This window comes from Homarus americanus, unplaced genomic scaffold (genome assembly GCF_018991925.1).
Source record: "Homarus americanus isolate GMGI-L3 unplaced genomic scaffold, GMGI_Hamer_2.0 scaffold48220, whole genome shotgun sequence".
Taxonomy (NCBI): Eukaryota; Metazoa; Arthropoda; class Malacostraca; order Decapoda; family Nephropidae; genus Homarus; species Homarus americanus.
In genome coordinates this window covers 1,302,753-1,320,590 of record NW_024755060.1, presented here as the reverse complement: position 1 = coordinate 1,320,590, position 17,838 = coordinate 1,302,753, and the positions used below count along the sequence as shown (strand labels likewise).

At 34.9% G+C, this 17,838-nt stretch overlaps 1 protein-coding gene across 6 annotated transcripts in view; it reads left to right on the top strand.

Annotated features, from left to right (window-relative positions):
• The first annotated feature begins 2,100 nt into the window (after window positions 1–2,100).
• LOC121856308 (arfaptin-2-like) overlaps window positions 2,101–17,838 on the top strand; it is a 35,021-nt gene continuing 19,283 nt past the window's right edge. For 2 of the 6 annotated variants that reach the window (XM_042351783.1, XM_042351780.1), the window contains exons 1-8: window positions 2,101–2,208; window positions 6,771–7,032; window positions 8,858–9,079; window positions 9,942–10,087; window positions 12,042–12,080; window positions 14,001–14,176; window positions 14,675–14,849; window positions 15,733–15,881. In XM_042351783.1, coding sequence (XP_042207717.1) covers window positions 6,783–7,032; window positions 8,858–9,079; window positions 9,942–10,087; window positions 12,042–12,080; window positions 14,001–14,176; window positions 14,675–14,849; window positions 15,733–15,881 — 1,157 coding nt within the window. In that variant the 5' untranslated portion in view covers window positions 2,101–2,208; window positions 6,771–6,782. Of the gene's footprint in view, window positions 2,209–6,770; window positions 7,033–8,857; window positions 9,080–9,941; window positions 10,088–12,041; window positions 12,081–14,000; window positions 14,177–14,674; window positions 14,850–15,732; window positions 15,886–17,838 lie in introns of those variants that run through there. The other 4 variants (XM_042351784.1, XM_042351782.1, XM_042351781.1 and 1 more) reach the window with 4 other exon arrangements.

The following is a 17,838-nucleotide window of genomic DNA, read 5'->3' as shown; positions in this document are numbered from 1 at the left end:
TCTGGTATAATTACTGTATACTGTAGGTAGTTACTATGGTATAATTACTGTATACTGTAGATAGTTACTCTGGTATAATTACTGTAGATATATACTGTAGGTAGTTACTGGTATAATTACTGTATACTGTAGATAGTTACTCTGGTATAATTACTGTATACTGTAGATAAGATAGTTACTCTGGTATAATTACTGTATACTGTAGATAGTTACTCTGGTATAATTACTGTATACTGTAGGTAGTTACTCTGGTATAATTACTGTATACTGTAGGTAGTTACTATGGTATAATTATTGTATACTGTAGATAGTTACTCTGGTATAATTACTGTATACTGTAGGTAGTTACTCTGGTATAATTACTGTATACTGTAGATAGTTACTCTGGTATAATTACTGTATACTGTAGGTAGTTACTCTGGTATAATTACTGTATACTGTAGATAGTTACTCTGGTATAATTACTGTATACTGTAGGTAGTTACTCTGGTATAATTACTGTATACTGTAGGTAGTTACTCTGGTATAATTACTGTATACTGTAGATAAGATAGTTACTCTGGTATAATTACTGTATACTGTAGGTAGTTACTCTGGTATAATTACTGTATACTGTAGGTAGTTACTCTGGTATAATTACTGTATACTGTAGGTAGTTACTCTGGTATAATTACTGTATACTGTAGGTAGTTACTCTGGTATAATTACTGTATACTGTAGGTAGTTACTCTGGTATAATTACTGTATACTGTAGAGTCATGAGAGGAAATAATTAATAATATATAACTAATGCATTGTATTGAATGTGCAACAATAGATCAACCATATTGTATTAGTTCCTTCCAATAGTTGTATAAATTCACATCTAAATATACAAATTGAAAAGTAAATAGATTATCATTCATCTTGAAAGGGATGAAAAATATGAACCTAAGCTATTTATTATTTAAGTCTATACATCACCAATACAATGGAGCATAATTTAAGCTTGTCATTGTGCAGGACGAATATAAAAGTACTTCCTTGTACATACGGAGGTAGACCTATGGAACAGTCTACCAGTACTGGGCTTCAAAATAGTACTTTTCATTACAGTAATACAGAACTATAGTATATTTTTCTATAGTAATACACAACTGAGTAGACATAGGTTTTAAAACAGCTATCACACCTTGTCCACCAGATCCTAATTAAACAGCTACATTATTCTTATACATATTAAATTGATCAATAATTACAATGAGATGTAAATTTGATAGAACTTATTTAAATGACTCTTGGTGATTATGAAATGGTAAATAAGAGTTAATTTAATATGGGGGATTACCGAAAAAATATGCAAGAGACAAGCATTGATAATTATTACACCATTTTGTAGTATATATTGATCCAGTAATCAATATACCTGTAATTATGACGAGGTAACTATGCCAAGTACACACAGGTAGAATTCAACACCTAACCAGTCGCCATTGCAGGTAAAGTATTGAACAGGGAAAAAATAATCCAGAGAATATTATATTTAGCATTTAATAACTCAGTTGGATATATATTTGTTAATAATTCTTACTTCCTAGATAGTTGTTCTACCCTATATTAAATTTTTATTGCAAGTACAGTTCTCGGTAAAAGTTTTGGTACTTGTATTTAGTGAATATATAGTTATTTAGTATTATAAAGGAGGAAATTGACTGTTCTACTCAATTAATTAACAAAATATACAATAAATTATACACTAAGTATTTTGTCATATGTCCTAGTTTTCAAAAGACGAAAATCGATAACCATTATTTTTATGATAGGAAACCATGAATTACTATTTACTATTTATATATCCTCATAATTTTACTGGAAAAATTATTAAATAAACTAATTATCACCATTATGTTAATACAATTGTGGATAGATTTGTTGTAGTAATATTATCACATAGCAATAGTCTGCAAAACTAATACACATTTATACAACCTAACGGGGTAATATTAACCCTATAAAATGAGTAAAATTAAAAAGAAATAAATACATATTATATTATTTGAATGATTTATATGTATATTTAATGGTAATATAGATAATAAATAGAATATATATAGACTGATGGCTACTCCGGGGTGATACGCGGCATGTGACGTCAGCAGCAGACAGCTTGTGTTTTGATGAGACTTGACAGCTACCAAAAGTGTTTTATTTTATGAACCACAGCCCCCGGTACGTAAAAAACCAGTATTATAGTCTTATAGTATTCAACGAGCTATCTAAGAAGTATATATTAAATACTATACGTTATAGATTTATAGGATGTTACTAGTGTATTAAATTGTCATGTGGTTTTTAGCTCTTAGGAACTTTACATGAAGTTTATTAATTCCTCAGTTTATAAGGATTTAAAAACCTTATATTTATTTATTATTATATTAAAGATAACTAACAGGTCCCTGGATATATAGTAAAGGTTGGAATGTATAGTGTAATGGTGTGGGACTTAACGTAGTGTCTCAAGGTGCCACGCCAAGACCTTATGGTGTATGTGTGTTATAGTGGTGTCTCTGTGTGTTATAGTGGTGTCTCTGTGTGTTATAGTGGTGTCTGTGTGTTATAGTGGTGTCTGTGTGTGTTATAGTGGTGTCTGTGTGTTATAGTGGTGTCTCTGTGTATTATAGTGGTGTCTGTGTGTTATAGTGGTGCCTCTGTGTATTATAGTGGTGTATGTGTATTATAGTGGTGTCTGTATTATAGTGGTGTCTGTGTGTGTTATAGTGTGTCTGTGTATTATAGTGGTGTATGTGTGTTATAGTGGTGTCTCTGTGTGTTATAGTGGTGTCTCTGTGTGTTATAGTGGTGTCTGTGTGTTATAGTGGTGTCTGTGTGTGTTATAGTGGTGTCTGTGTGTTATAGTGGTGTCTCTGTGTATTATAGTGGTGTCTGTGTGTTATAGTGGTGCCTCTGTGTATTATAGTGGTGTATGTGTATTATAGTGGTGTCTGTATTATAGTGGTGTCTGTGTGTGTTATAGTGGTGTGTCTGTGTATTATAGTGGTGTATGTGTATTATAGTGGTGTCTCTGTGTGTTATAGTGGTGTCTCTGTGTGTTATAGTGGTGTCTGTGTGTTATAGTGGTGTCTCTGTGTGTTATAGTGGTGTCTGTGTATTATAGTGGTGTCTCTGTGTGTTATAGTGGTGTATGTGTATTATAGTGGTGTCTGTGTATTATAGTGGTGTCTGTGTATTATAGTGGTGTCTGTATTATAGTGGTGTCTGTGTTGATAATGTGAGTTTGGGTGTATCAAGAGTATAAATTCTGGCTCGAGGTTTATGGTGCAATATTTGACCTATTGAAATAGTTTGTATACTTATGCTGGCTATGTATATTTTACTGTATTTATGTACAATTTATACATAAACTGTCAATGTACACTATACCTACACAATGTACACTATATACCTAAGTATGTACACTATATACCTACAGTATGTACACTTTATATATCTACACTATGTAAACTATATACATACACTGTGTACGTTACATGTTGAACCAGTGTGAACATCAATAACAAATTAACCCAAAAATATTTATAATGAAAACTACACATTAGTTGTTAGGATAAAGCCAAATGATCGTACAGTAGTTAACTATGACAATACTCTAATTACTTTCGAGGGCTGTGGTGTTTAGTCGTTGATTTTGTTAATTTGTTTGATATCGTCTTAAGGAATTTAGTACTTGCAGTGAAACCTCTATATAATGGACTATATGGGGAGGAAAGTCCATTATATCGAGGGTTCGTTATATATGAAACCTCCTTTTAATGAACTATATAGATATGAAAAGTCCATTATATCGAGGGTTCGTTATATATGAAACCTCCTTTTAATGAACTATATAAAGATGAAAAGTCCATTATATCGAGGGTTCGTAATATATGAAACCTCCTTTTAATGAACTATATAGAGATGAAAAGTCCATTATATTGAGGGTTCGTAATATATGAAACCTCCTTTTAATGAACTATATAGATATGAAAAGTCCATTATATCGAGGGTTCGTTATATATGAAACCTCCTTTTAATGAACTATATAGATATGAAAAGTCCATTATATCGAGGGTCCGTTATATATGAAACCTCCTTTTAATGAACTATATAGATATGAAAAGTCCATTATCGAGGGTTATATAGAAACTCCCTAATAAACTATATAGATATGAAAGGTCCATTATATCGAGGTCGTTATATGAAACCTCTCTAATAAACTGCGTATGAAAAGTCCATTGTATCAGGGTCGTTATATATGAAACCCTTTTAATAAACTATAGATATGAAAGTCCATATCGAGGATCTTTTGTTGCCTACCTCCCCCCCCCCTCACGGATTATATATAGAAAACTGCATTATATAGAGATTACAATTATTACTCGTTAACAGATCAAATAATTGAGTTCTTACTGTAATTCCTTCCATAGTTTCGTGAGGTCGTGTTAGCTCGTGTTGCTAATTTGGTGGATTAATTTGGTGTGATTTTTGTGCAATATTTAATACTTAATGCAATGGAGGTTGTCTTTATTTGTGGAAACGCTAAACAAATGTGTTTTTTCAGCTTCCGAGTTGAGAATCACGAAGTATCATAACCTAATCTAACCTTACCAATCATAACCTAACTTAACTTAACCTAATGGACTGGTAAGGGATTAGTATTAAGAATCTCTAATGTGTATATCTGAGGTTTAGTGTGTGTGTGTGTGTGTGTGTGTGTGTGTGTGTGTGTGTGTGCATTAGTCTTACATCTACAAATCCCAAGTTTAAGTATAAAATAGTAATCCAGGCTCAATATTATTTATAAAAGAATATTGCTTGGCTGAAAGAAGACACGAGTCACTTTAAAACATACATCGGCCTCTGTCACTCCTCTTTCACCTGACACTCGGATATGAACTGGAAAAAACCCAACTGTTATCATCAAACCTGTTTCCTGTTGAATCCAGCTAATTAAAAATACTCCTAGTTCTTGCCTTTAATGAATGTCTTGTTTGAGTCAGTATACATATATGATCAAGGTAGACAGTGTAAAATTTAATCCAATAAGGTCAAATATATACTGTACCGGAATATATTTTGGTACGGTGAATTTAAGTATTTTTTTGTTGTTGTGCGACTCCTGTCCCCCCAAAAATAAAATAAAAATCATATTGACGTTTTCCTACAGTGGCTGCTACAGTATCTTACATTTATCGGTCCTCTATCCTTTCATTTTAGTTTTTATATGATTTCTGACCATTTTCCCAAGTAGCCAGGTATCAGTAAATTATATCCTGGAAATTAGAACTGGGATTTGCTCTCATGAACTCTCAGTACTGATCAGCTTGTAGTAATAGTGTTTTGAATTTTAATGGCTTCTGGTTAGGTTAGGTCAGGTCAGGTCAGGTAAGGTCAGGTCAGGTCTGATTGGGTTGGGTTTGGTTTGGTTAGGCTAGTCTAGGTTTGAGTGTAGCAATACCATGTGATAGCTCTTATGTACCGGTACTGTATACTGTATAGTAAAACAATGAGTGCTTAGTCATCAGTATATAATAACCCCTTGCTTGCTGTAGAAGACTGTCATGCTATTTAATTTCTCTACTAGCATCCATTTTCTAGTTCATTCATCATAACCACTTGTATCCAGGAACCCCCTCTGTACTCAATAAAATCAATGAGCATTAACCAAATCAAATATTAAAAGTAACATCTGTTTAATGAAGAGATTAACTATTAGCATTACATAAACTCTCGTCTCTATCTAAATTGTCAATATAAAAAACACCTCCTTTAGTATATTCACACGCTAATTTTTTTTATGTAATTGCCATCTTATCTACTTGAAATATACCGTAATCTCCTTATCAATTTTTGACCTTTAGTACTGAATGTTGAACAAGCACAGAAAGTAAGCCTAGTGTTTTTAAAAGAGGAGTATTGGTTGTTATGTCAATGTCCTCTAGTTGTGGGGAATAGGTAGTTGGTGATGTTTTGTCAAGAGGAAGTATCGTGTATTCTGGTTTACATTAACCACGGGTTATCTTAATTGCTTAACTGATAAGAAGTCAGTTGTAAGATGATAAAAATGATGTTGCTAACTAGTGTTGTACAGTACTTTAGTTTTTGTTATGTTGTTTGTGTCTATATATTCCTCAAGATTAGTTTAGTGTTTGTATGATAGTTTCCAGGTTGAGTTTAAAGAGAATATGCAATAGCCTTATTATATTAGTCTATTATTTCTTGCTATTTAGGTATAATCATAAATTGTCGAGTTTCTGTTAGTGGCATTTGAATGTTTGGTGGTGTCTGGTCGTGTTACTCAGAGGCTGTAGCTAGCTATGTGAGTGGTGTTAATTTAAACTGGTGATTTGACTTTATAATGATTTGGTTATTATGTTAGGACAGCTGTGTTCAGGAACTGTTATCATGTAGTGTATAAATGATGGTTTTTTTTTTTGTATGTTTGCAAGGAGGGAAATTTATTTATTGATGTACTGGTTAACATTTGTAGTAAATTATTATTTTTTTAATTAATTTTAAATTTCTTGTCCCCCCAAAAATGTTTAAATGTAATTTTTATTTTGTATGTTGCATTTAAACATTATAGGTAATATTTTTATATTAGTTTATCTTACAGTATTTAATAGTGTACGTATATAAATTTTTTGATTGAATTTATATTAAAGAATGAGACGAGTTTAGAGGATATAATTACTGTACTTTATATAATGTCTTTATTTACACCTTTAACACAGTCAGTAGCAGACATGGATGGAGATCTTAGCGAGGGAGGAATGCAGTCTGTCGCCCTGAATGATGGGTCAACCTGCGGAGAGAACCAGCCTTTAGCGGGCGTTCCCATGCCCAATGCCATACCAAATTCAGGGATACAACAGCTTCCCGCCACTTCCCCCACACAGCCCATCCCCACACCTCAGGCTCGACCAACGTCCCTCCCACAGTACCCTCACAACCCAGGGTCAGCCTACACCTCGCCCAATAGTGCGAGTAGTCCTGGTGGGTGTTTCTCGACCCTCTCTATTTCTCGATCAGTTTCATTCTTATCTGTAAAATAAATTGTGATTAGGAAAAAATTTAAGGCATGTTTAGTCCAATTTATTTCCAGTAGGCATGATTTTTTTTTCATTTCAGTATTATAGATGAAGTGATATCTCTTATTATTAACACTATTTTTACAGACTGGATAAACTTACACCTATCTAATATATTATAATTAAAGTCACAATCTCTATGAATGGCTTGATGTCATGGCGCCAGCTTAGTCTCTGGTGTAAAGCTCATAATTCAAGCTTGAAAGTTTTATCAAGTTTGGAAAAATAGTTTCTCTTCTTACTATAACTTGGGTCCCTTTACCTACAAAAAAATTTCCCTCATTCTCTTACTCATTTGGGGGCAGCTGATTGGTTGAATTTATTACATAGAAGTGTTAGTCTGTCTGGGAGATTACGAGTGACCTTCCCTGCAAGCAGTTTCTTTATTGTGTTATGATGTCATGGTGTAAGAATGTCGAGTGCTTCATGGTCTGATGATTCTTTATTGCCGTGTCAGTTTAGTGGGACCATCATTGTGTCTGAGTGTAATAAGATAATATTTTTGTACACAGTCAGTAACTCAGGTTGTCATAGTAAAAAATATATTTTATTCAGAGTTAGACATCACCTCATCATGAACTTCTTCTGTTTGATCAGAAATGGGGATCATGATTGAGTGATATTGGTGCCTTTGATATATATCTTTGATCAAAGAAGTGTAAATAATTTGTTCAACTGTTAGTGTATTGTAGACAGAGGTCCAAGTACCATTTCTGACTTCATTTTTAAAAGCAGGGACTCGGGGATATCTGTCTTTCAGTAACCAGACTGTTGCTCCGAGGTGTATTATGGGTCTTTACACCGTAGACAAGGCTGGTGTCATGGCATTAAACATTCCATTTAGGTGTCATCCGCGAGACTGAAAATTTAGAGCTTGTGACTCATTTAGTATTACAAGCATAACACTCGAGGCACTGTACCTAGCTTCTCGAGGAGGTTACCTAGCACCAACAATACAGCATTTAAACCTCTAATACTTGTTGAATTAAAACACATTTAATAAAGTCTGTAAAAGTGTGGGAATTCAGAGGGAGTTTTCATGTAAGAGTTTTGAAATTTGAACTCTTAGAACTTTTAACTGGCACTAACTGATTCCTCATGTACAGTGCCACACTTCAAACCTGCTACTCTTCAGCCAGCATTGAGAAGTACTATTTTAAGTAACATGCTAGTCTGGTCTATGATATATGCTGACAAACCTCCTGGTAACACAGAGTACATTGTCTCATAAAGGTCACTCTCGATTTTATACCAACTCTTTTATATTTAATTTGTAATATGATAATCAGGTTTCAAGCCATCAATGGGAAAATATCTTAGGATGACTGGAAACCTGTTTTTTAATGTTTTTTTTTTAAATGTTTCTGCTTAATATAGAGGAAACTTATTACCCTGTGTTATTTTTTCTATCTGTCTTCCTTCTGCTGCTGTAGTTATAAGCTGATACAGTATTTGGGAATTTAGGCTGCGTGGTACACATGCTTACACTTCCCCAAGTCCTTCATGTCGTTCCCTCACCTTCCCTTGCACACACACTTATCTATGTACATACAGTATACCTAGATACTAATATCCAAGCCCCTCCCCCTATTGCAAACTAATAGATAGAGTATTTACTAGTCTCCACCCTCACGGCTTTCATTAGTCATACTAAAAAGAAGCGCCTTTGCTAAATTCAACCTCATAAGATAGAATTTAAGCCCTAGACCCCTATGTGAGGAATGTTTCAGAATACGGCAATAAGTGGGACTGTTATATCTCGCCGTTTCCAGCCATGTCGCCTATTCCATTAGCTACGCCAACAACCCCCGGCACAGAAAATGGAGCCGCCGTCGTCCGTACAGGGTCTAGTAAAATGGAAACGATTAAGTCCTGGTCCATTTCCACATACAAGTGCACCAAACAACTCTTATCTGAGAAGTTAGGAAAATCATCTCGGACGGTAGATGCAGGTGAGTAATGTTTGTGTGTGCTTAACTCTTAAAACAGTGGTCATTAGCAGGGGTTAGCTGTAGAGACGGTGGCCATCATCAGTGGAAGTTAGCTGTAGGGACGGTGGCCATCATCAGTGGGAATTAGCTGTAAGGATGGTGGCCATCATCAGTGGGAATTAGCTGTTAGGACGGTGGCCATCATCAGCGGAAGTTAGCTGTAAGGACGGTGGCCATCATCAGTGGGAATTAGCTGTAGGGACGGTGGCCATGATCAGCGGAAGTTTCGTGTTCCTTGCATTACATTTGTTTACATAAAGGAGTATAGTAGGGAATCCTTAGGTGCTGGCCAGTAGTTAAGGCATAGATTAACTACAAAATTAGTATGTGTGTGTCATGATAAATTACCAACTACTGTACTGAGATTGTAGGAAAGTTTACCAAGATAAAACTGATTTTATATTTTGTAATTGATATTGAGGATTATAATCATATCAAGTCTTTCTATGCATTTATAAGGTTTGAATTAGGTTATGCTGTATTTACATTATTCATTCTTGAAGAGTGATCAAATACTTGCAGTTCATGACCTATTTGACTGAAGTGTGATTTTTTGTAGAATACAGTATTCCAGTAACTACCAATGGTACTTAATCACTACTACAAAAATACAGGAATTCACAACTTAAGAATTTAGTCTGTGAATCATAAAGAGGAATAATGATATTAATAAAGGGAAGAAAATTATTATTACATCGTCTATAATTATCTTACTGATATACCAAACAAAGTAAAACACTATGGTGCCTGGGTACTAGACTCAGACAGACCACAAGACTTCTAAAATATCAAATTAATGCTTTTTCTTTTTATCCATTTTCAGAGTTAGAAGGACAAATTGAATCACTTCGAGACACACAACGTAAATATTCCCAGATATTACGATTGGCTAGGGCCTTGTCGTCACATTTCTATCACGTCGTGCAAACACAACAACAGCTTGGCGATGCTTTTGCAGACTTAGCACAGGTAAGACGTATTCATATTAACTGTGTTTTTTTTTAGTATGTGTTTTGTAGTTACACATTGCCTTAATATTGTAGAGGAGATGTACACACACACACACCCACACCACACCCACACACTGACACACCCACACACTGACACACCCACCCACATATCCAGCACACACTCACGACACATCTTTATCCATGTTAGACCTCAATATCAAAACATATCTATCTGTTTATCCATATATATTACACTATATTTACTCTTGTATACTAGTCCGAGGTGAATCAAGGGGCACAGTAACCTCAGAGAATGGGACATCAGCAGGGTGAGTAACTCGGGACAATTGTGGGAAGTAACGGCATCGGGTTAAACAAACAAGCAAACTAAAACAAACCACAAATACCCGGTTCTATCCTAAGCTTGTATCCATGGTAAATTAGTGAATAGTTTAGCATCTATATTGAGTCACACTGCTTCATATTATTTCACTGTATAATGTAGATTTTTTTTTATTCATTTTAATAACCACTAACATTTGTAAAAATCATTCCAGTGTTTATGTTTTCTGATATATTTTTCAGCCTGGGTTAAAATTACATCTTTAATCGTTACTAATTTATCTGTATTTTTCATGTTTCTTTCTTTGTCTTCCTAATGCTCAGATATCTTTGGCATTTCTTTTATTCAGAGGATATTAATAACCTGATTGTAATTGGCTATTATACAGGTATCCAGGTAGTCATATACCAAAAGAATTAACCTCAACTATTTTATCTGATTATAGAACCAATTACCAGTCTTCTAAGTGTTGTAATGTTGAATGCTGTCATCTCTGGTTCATTTATAAAAGCAAGGAAGGGGAGCTGTCTTTCAGTAACCAGGCAGCCCTTCTGAGGTGTAGTGTGAGTCTTTATCACTGGAGACTGGACTGGTGTCATAGCATTGAGAGTTCATTTGTGTGTCTGACGTGAGGTTGGGAATTTTACCGTTAACTTGTGGTTCATTTCGGGTGATTAATCCTTCCAACAGGTGCATTTAATTATTCTCAAATTATATTTAAGTTGAATGGAAATATTTATTGCAGTTGAGGTTGAATCACGAGTATGTCTGTTTCATCCGGTTAATTTTGAATAGTATTGTGATAATTTTGTAAATAGGTAGAGTGGTGAGTGGTCACAGTCAAGAGCATTCGTTCATTCTTATGGCAGATGTGAGTATTATTTAGTTATACTCTGCCAATGTGATACCGTACTCATTTGACGTATCCTGTATATCTTCACCGTATACTTTGTTGATAAGAAATGTATTGCTTATATTGTTAGTTATCTGGTATTTCCAAGTAATTTCATAGTCCTTTTCTTGTATTTCAACTTCTGTAATAATATGTGATTTTTATTTTTATTTTACACTGCTGAAAATGTTAATGTTATGTTTTGTGTTTTCATCCTGTGAGATATGGTTTGAAGAGCTACACTGTGTTTATACCATTACAAAATCTTAATGTTAAAGCTGTAATTGGGAGTATTTATCAAAAAGCCAAATATTTACAAAGTTTTATGTAATCTTTAGATGTTTATAGGAAAGTGAAGGTCAGATCCAGCATAAATTTTAAAACATTTCACCAATTCTAAAGTATATTTTGACTAATAAAGACAGATTAGTTAGTTAGGAGGGTGTAAGGTTCAAGAACATGACAGGGATTAGTTTTCATGAGGGGGGGTGTGTGCAGACCTCAGATTACAAAAGGGGGAAGTACAGTACCATTAATATTCTCTTCTGGACCAAGACATCATGATACAGTTGTAAATACATGAACACACAAGTATATCTTTCAGTTTATGTATTCATGTAAAAGATTGTTGTTCACATGCATCAGCCACATATTAGCTTGGCAATTCAAGACAAATTTAATGATGAAGAATGAACCTTGCAAGAAATTGTTATTCACTGAATTATCTTTGATTCACAGAACAAAATAGAAGACCAAACAGCAGAGCAACACATCTTGGTATGTTGACACTATAGTACTTGCTCGCACAAATATAGCTCGCTCGCTGAATGATTGCAGAAGTCCAATTTGCATTTTGGAAAGCAAATCTAGAATTGTTTGATAATGTGAACGAAGGCACACCCCCCGTTCATTATTCCAGTAACTCAGTAATGTCATGTTCAGCACCAGTTTGATGTGACTTATGTAGTGTAGAGATTAGTTATAGTATAAACTCCTCTGTAAATAGTAACAGTCATCACTTAGTCTCAGATTTACAGAGTAAACTACCCTCTTAAAGTCTTCGGAAAAAAATGTTTAAATTAATGTGAAAAATACTAAGTAAATCTTCATGGGAGGTGAATATTACTTTGTTTCTCCATGTTTTCTAGCCTTTGGATATGGCTGTAGCCCCAGTGACCTAGCCCAGTAGTGTGTGTGTGTGTGTGTGTGTGTGTGCGTGCGTGCGTGCGTGCGTCCCCAGAATAACAGGCAAAGGACTGGCTGAAGTTCCTAAATCAGTTAATGTATTCACTTACACTTATACCTGGTGCAGTAGCTGGGGCATTTTGTGAGATGTGGCAACTCTGTGTAGTGCTTATCCAGCATCCTTAGTCTGGTTACTATTGTGAGGTTCCTTAGGGGCCATTCTGGGAGTTTTAATAAGATGTAAACAAACACAGAGTTGCCACATCTCACAAAACATGCCAGTCACTGCATCCAAGTACTGTATAAGTGAAGGAAACTTTACCCCAAAATCCTCAAACTATAACCTCAAGACCCTCAATTAAATCCTCTGTTACCAAATAAAATAATACCAGAAGATTGATCCAGCATTTACCAGGGAAGTGAAGCAACGTAAACTCGACCATAAATAAGTTCCATTAAGAGTCGCCTCTCCCATTGTTGATAGTGACGAACATAACAAATCATGATATTTATTTATCAGACACTGTGAATTAAACCTCAAGGGCATAAGTCTCTCTGGATCTGTACCTTGAAATCATAAAGACAATTGACGTATTGAAATGTGATTAAAGAAAAACAAACATATTTCGTACAAATAAGAAAGGATTTATCAGATACAGTACAGTTACCGTAAATAGTAGACATAAAGGTAATAGAAAGTATTAATAGATTTTAATAGGGTTTGGGATGTAAGATTAATAGGCTATGTGTAAATATATTGGTAAATAGCTATTATGTCTTTGAAAATACACAGGTAGATCATATGTTTTTGTAATGTAAAATAGATAGGGAATTAATAGGTAATATCTTTAACATTGGCTGGTATGAGAGGAAATAAATTGCCATGTTAAAAATAAACTACCTTGTAAAAGAAAGAAATTACCTTGTAAATGAAAATAAATTGCCCTGTAAAAGGAATAAATTGCCCTGTAAAAGGAATAAATTGCCTTGTAAAATAAATAAATTGGCTGTAGTAGATCCTGTGTATGTTTGATAGTGAAGAATAGATTTTGAAATGTTGATAGTAATTGTAATAGTTTGTCTGTATATTAAACCCTGTATCAGTTTAGTGATGAGGAAATGATATTGAAATGAATACTATACTTAAATAACCTAATCAACAAAATTAAGTAATAAACGTTAGAAACTATAGACGCTGTGGTATTAAAGAGATGTAATAAAGGTATTGAAATCCTTTAAGCATGATTAATAGTCTTATTGTATTGGTGTTTGATGCTGCATTGTTTTGAAGTATTGTGAGGTAAGAGATGAACAACATAACAGAACAGATTTGTTATAGCAGCAGGAGTGTACAGGTGACAACATATGAGAGAGGTGGTCTATGTTGCTCTTGATTGTAGCCACTTTGACCCACACAGGAAAGGTCTTGCAAACATTAACAAAATAAATAAATACTGTTCGCTATATCCACGTAAAGTTAATGTTAGTAATTCATATTTTTTTTATATACAGAAATCGCCAGAACTTCAGGAGGAGTTTATATATAACGCAGAAACTCAAAGGACTCTCACCAAGAATGGAGAGACGCTGCTTGGTGCTCTAAACTTTTTTGTGTCGTCGGTAAACACATTATGTAACAAGACTATGGAAGACACGTTACTCACCGTCAAGTTGTATGAAGCGGCAAGGTGAGGTGGTGGAGGTGGTGAGGTGGTGGAGGTGGTGGTGATGATTTGTTCTCTGATATATGTGACCTTTGTGATGATTAGTCATGTGGGTCTTATCCTGACCTAACCATATGGGGTTTAAGTTCTAATGGGTCTCAAGTCTAATACAACCTAATTCTAATGTATTTTAATGCTAATTTTTGCCTTGAAATTAATTATATTAATTAAAAAAAAGGTTCAATTCCTGCATCTTTAATTTCCTTTATTAATAATGTTAAAATACCACCAGTTTGGTTTCAGTAACTTGAGAAATGTTTTATAGATCAAAGTAAGATCACTGCAGTTTATTTGGTGTACATGGTACCAAGAAGGTCAAGACTGAGGTTATAATTCAACATTTTCCCTGTCTCTGTTTAGCTACCGAGTTTATGGTCCTTTAATAATGCAGTGAGTTTGATGGGGCCTCGTCATCTCGGACTATAATGTATACAGTATATATAATTCTTCCCTTCCTTGCAGAATTGAATACGATGCTTACCGGAGTGACTTAGAAATGCTCTCTCAACAACCGCGTTCCGAAATTAGTTCCATCAAGTTAGAAGAAGCCCAGAGGAACTTTAGCGGCCACAAGGCTCACTATGATAGACTCAGAGCCGACGTAGCCATTAAACTAAAATTCTTGGATGAAAATAAGGTATGGATGTGATTAAGGTTTGTTTATCGGGATTAACCTTGGAGGCAAGTTTCCCAGGTGTAGAAGGTACAGTATATATAACCATGGAAATAGAAAAATAACTCATAATATTTCATATCTTAAGTTACAGCAGTGAAAGATACTCTAGGAACTAAACAGTGCTCTAAAACACATGATAACGAGAGGAGTTATGTCAGGGTTCTGTGGAGCAAGTAATGGCAGTAGAGGCATCAGGTGTAAAATTGCAGTGGTGGAATAGATGAAGAAAGGTCTACTGAGGTGGTGTGAATGTACAAGAAGGATACAGAATATAGGGTGTTTTAGTGCATGCATTGGAGGGAGAGGCTACCTACATTGTGAGAGGGGGGTAAGTCTTCTGCTGCGGTCACATCCTCAGAAGGGAACATGTGGAAGTCTGAGGTATTATAGTAAGATATGAAAAAGTAAAGGTGTTATTGATTAAAATATTTGGGAAAGATTACATGTGTCTGTGTGTTAGTCCTGGAGGCCACATGATGTTAAATGTTGATAGATAGAAGATAGAAAAAAGATAGACTTATAGAAATATTGTAGGATGTATTCTTGGAAGAGGGTTAACAAGGAACTGGTACTTGGGGAGAATTTATGTATGTGATGAGGGTGAACTGTGATGCATGTAGAGAGGATTTAACAATAAAGGGACATGTTAAGGGAGAAAACTACATATCTGATTTAACATTGATATGGTAATTGTGATTTATTTCATTTAAAGAGGCAAAGGGAGAGAGAGAGAGATTATAAATGAGGTTAAAATCAACATAAATATGGTATGAACGACAACATCTTTATATAAATTTAGACCCCTCAACATTAAAACCTCTACCAAAGTGTTTTTTATCCACAGGTGAAAGTAATGCATAAGCAGCTGCTGTTGTTCCATAATGCTGTGTCTGCATACTTCAGTGGCAACCAGACTGCCCTGGAAGCCACCCTCAAGCAGTTCAACATCAAACTGCGCAGCCCCAACACAGCACCTCCGTCTTGGTTGGAGCAGTGAGTTATTCCTGCCATGTCTTACTGCTTAACCGCTCACTGCATTCTTGAGGGCTTTCCTTGGCATTCTTTCAAGTTTTGCACTGTTTGCTTTGCATTCTAGTCATAACCTTCTGTTTTGTGGGCTATTGGGATACTAATGGGGATTCCTTAGTCGTTTTCATTTGCCCTAAGATGGAAACTTTAATTAATTTCATCACTACGCCTCACAATTCTTCCAAAGATGTTATAGATATTTATATTGTAAGTATTTAAAAGTAAGTTAAGGTGATGATATCAGTTTATATATTATTGGAACTGAACTCTGCAAATAACTTTCATTTCCCATTTGGAGGAAGAAAGTAGATATTTCTAGTCTCATAATCAAAGTTCTCGTCACTGTGATCACCGGCATTCTCTCTCACCACTTAAACTAACACCCAAGAGTGAACCAGTTAATACAATGCTCCCCCCCTATCACCACCTGCTCTTATTAATATAGGACTTTAAACTCTGAGTTATAAATTTTTGTGGAATTTTTAAAACTATTAAAAAATTTTGAATGCACACCCTATGACGACTAAGGGATTTCTTCTTTTTTATTTTTTTAAATTATTATTTTACTGGTGTTTTGTGGTTTGATAATTATTTTTTCTTTCCTTTTTAATGGATGCCTTTTTTTGTTTTGTGGGCAGTTGATTTTAATATTTGATTATACAGTATATCGTATTTACATTATCTTAGACTCTTATATTAAAAAAAAAAAGATTGATATCAAAGTTGTATATATCTTGTAATAAGAAAGTAGTTGCATTTTGAAAGTACTAAAGTAAGTACTATTTAAGAACACTGTATGTTGGTGACGTATATACAGCCACATGCAAAGTCCTGTCGCCTCTCACGAACCCCGAGATTCAGACCCGCGAATCCGAAGCATTTACAGACGTGATGCATCGTTTTCTGCTGCTCCGGGTTCACGAATCCGAATCTTGGGGTTCGGGAGGAAGAGCGGCGACATGACTCCTGTGGGTGACTGTACCTTACATCTGGGTACCTGGAATATCTCTCAATTGAGTAACTGGCACAGTGCTTTGATCTGGTCCTTCACTCAGTCTTATATATACTTTTACTTTAGTCTTTGGGGCATATTTTAGGTTCTGCCACTATGTCTTGTATGTATGTATGTACAGTTAAAAAATTGTCTGTTATTCAGGTGAGTGGGATGAAACTCTGTCTACTTTTGATTTCCTTAACTCCCATGATGATTGGTGTTTTGTGGTTGACTTGGGTTGCTATTTGAATTGTGATGTTACAGTGGTGAATTTATAGATATTTTTAGCTGTTAATCTTTACTAAATGGATTATGAATTATAGTTATGAGTCTAATTGTAATTCTGGGTTAGCCATTTAGACATAATTGAGTTATTTCATGAGTTAATTATATTTAGCTGTTATAACTCAATCAAGTCTCTAAAAATGGTCTTGACTCCTTCACTATGAGGGCTGATGCCAAATGATTTTACTCAGGTCAGAGGCGACCCCATACACAAGGGGTTAAGAAGCATAAATTCACCATTTTAGGTAGGAACAACAAGTCCTCTGTTCTATCTGACATACAGTTTGACCTTTATCTGGATCACCCATATTGGGATTTTTCTGGAGTCAATTCACCTTTAAGTGCCTCCTGTATTTCTGCAATCAATTTATTAATGGTCAGGACATTTTACTTAGTGTTTTTGTCTTTGAGTTATGTGACCTGACCTAACCTCACCATCTTTTTGTGTTGTCTTAATGAGCCTCTGGAAACCTTTTACATTCTGCTTGAGGTGTCAGGATCTTTCTCAGCCTCTTGCATACTGGTTCTATCATTACTGATCACGGTGAGGTCACATCTCCCACTGGTATTTGTAGTTGTTGATTAATCCCTTCACTATGGGATACCACTGCCACTTTTAATATTTTATTTGGGTAACACATG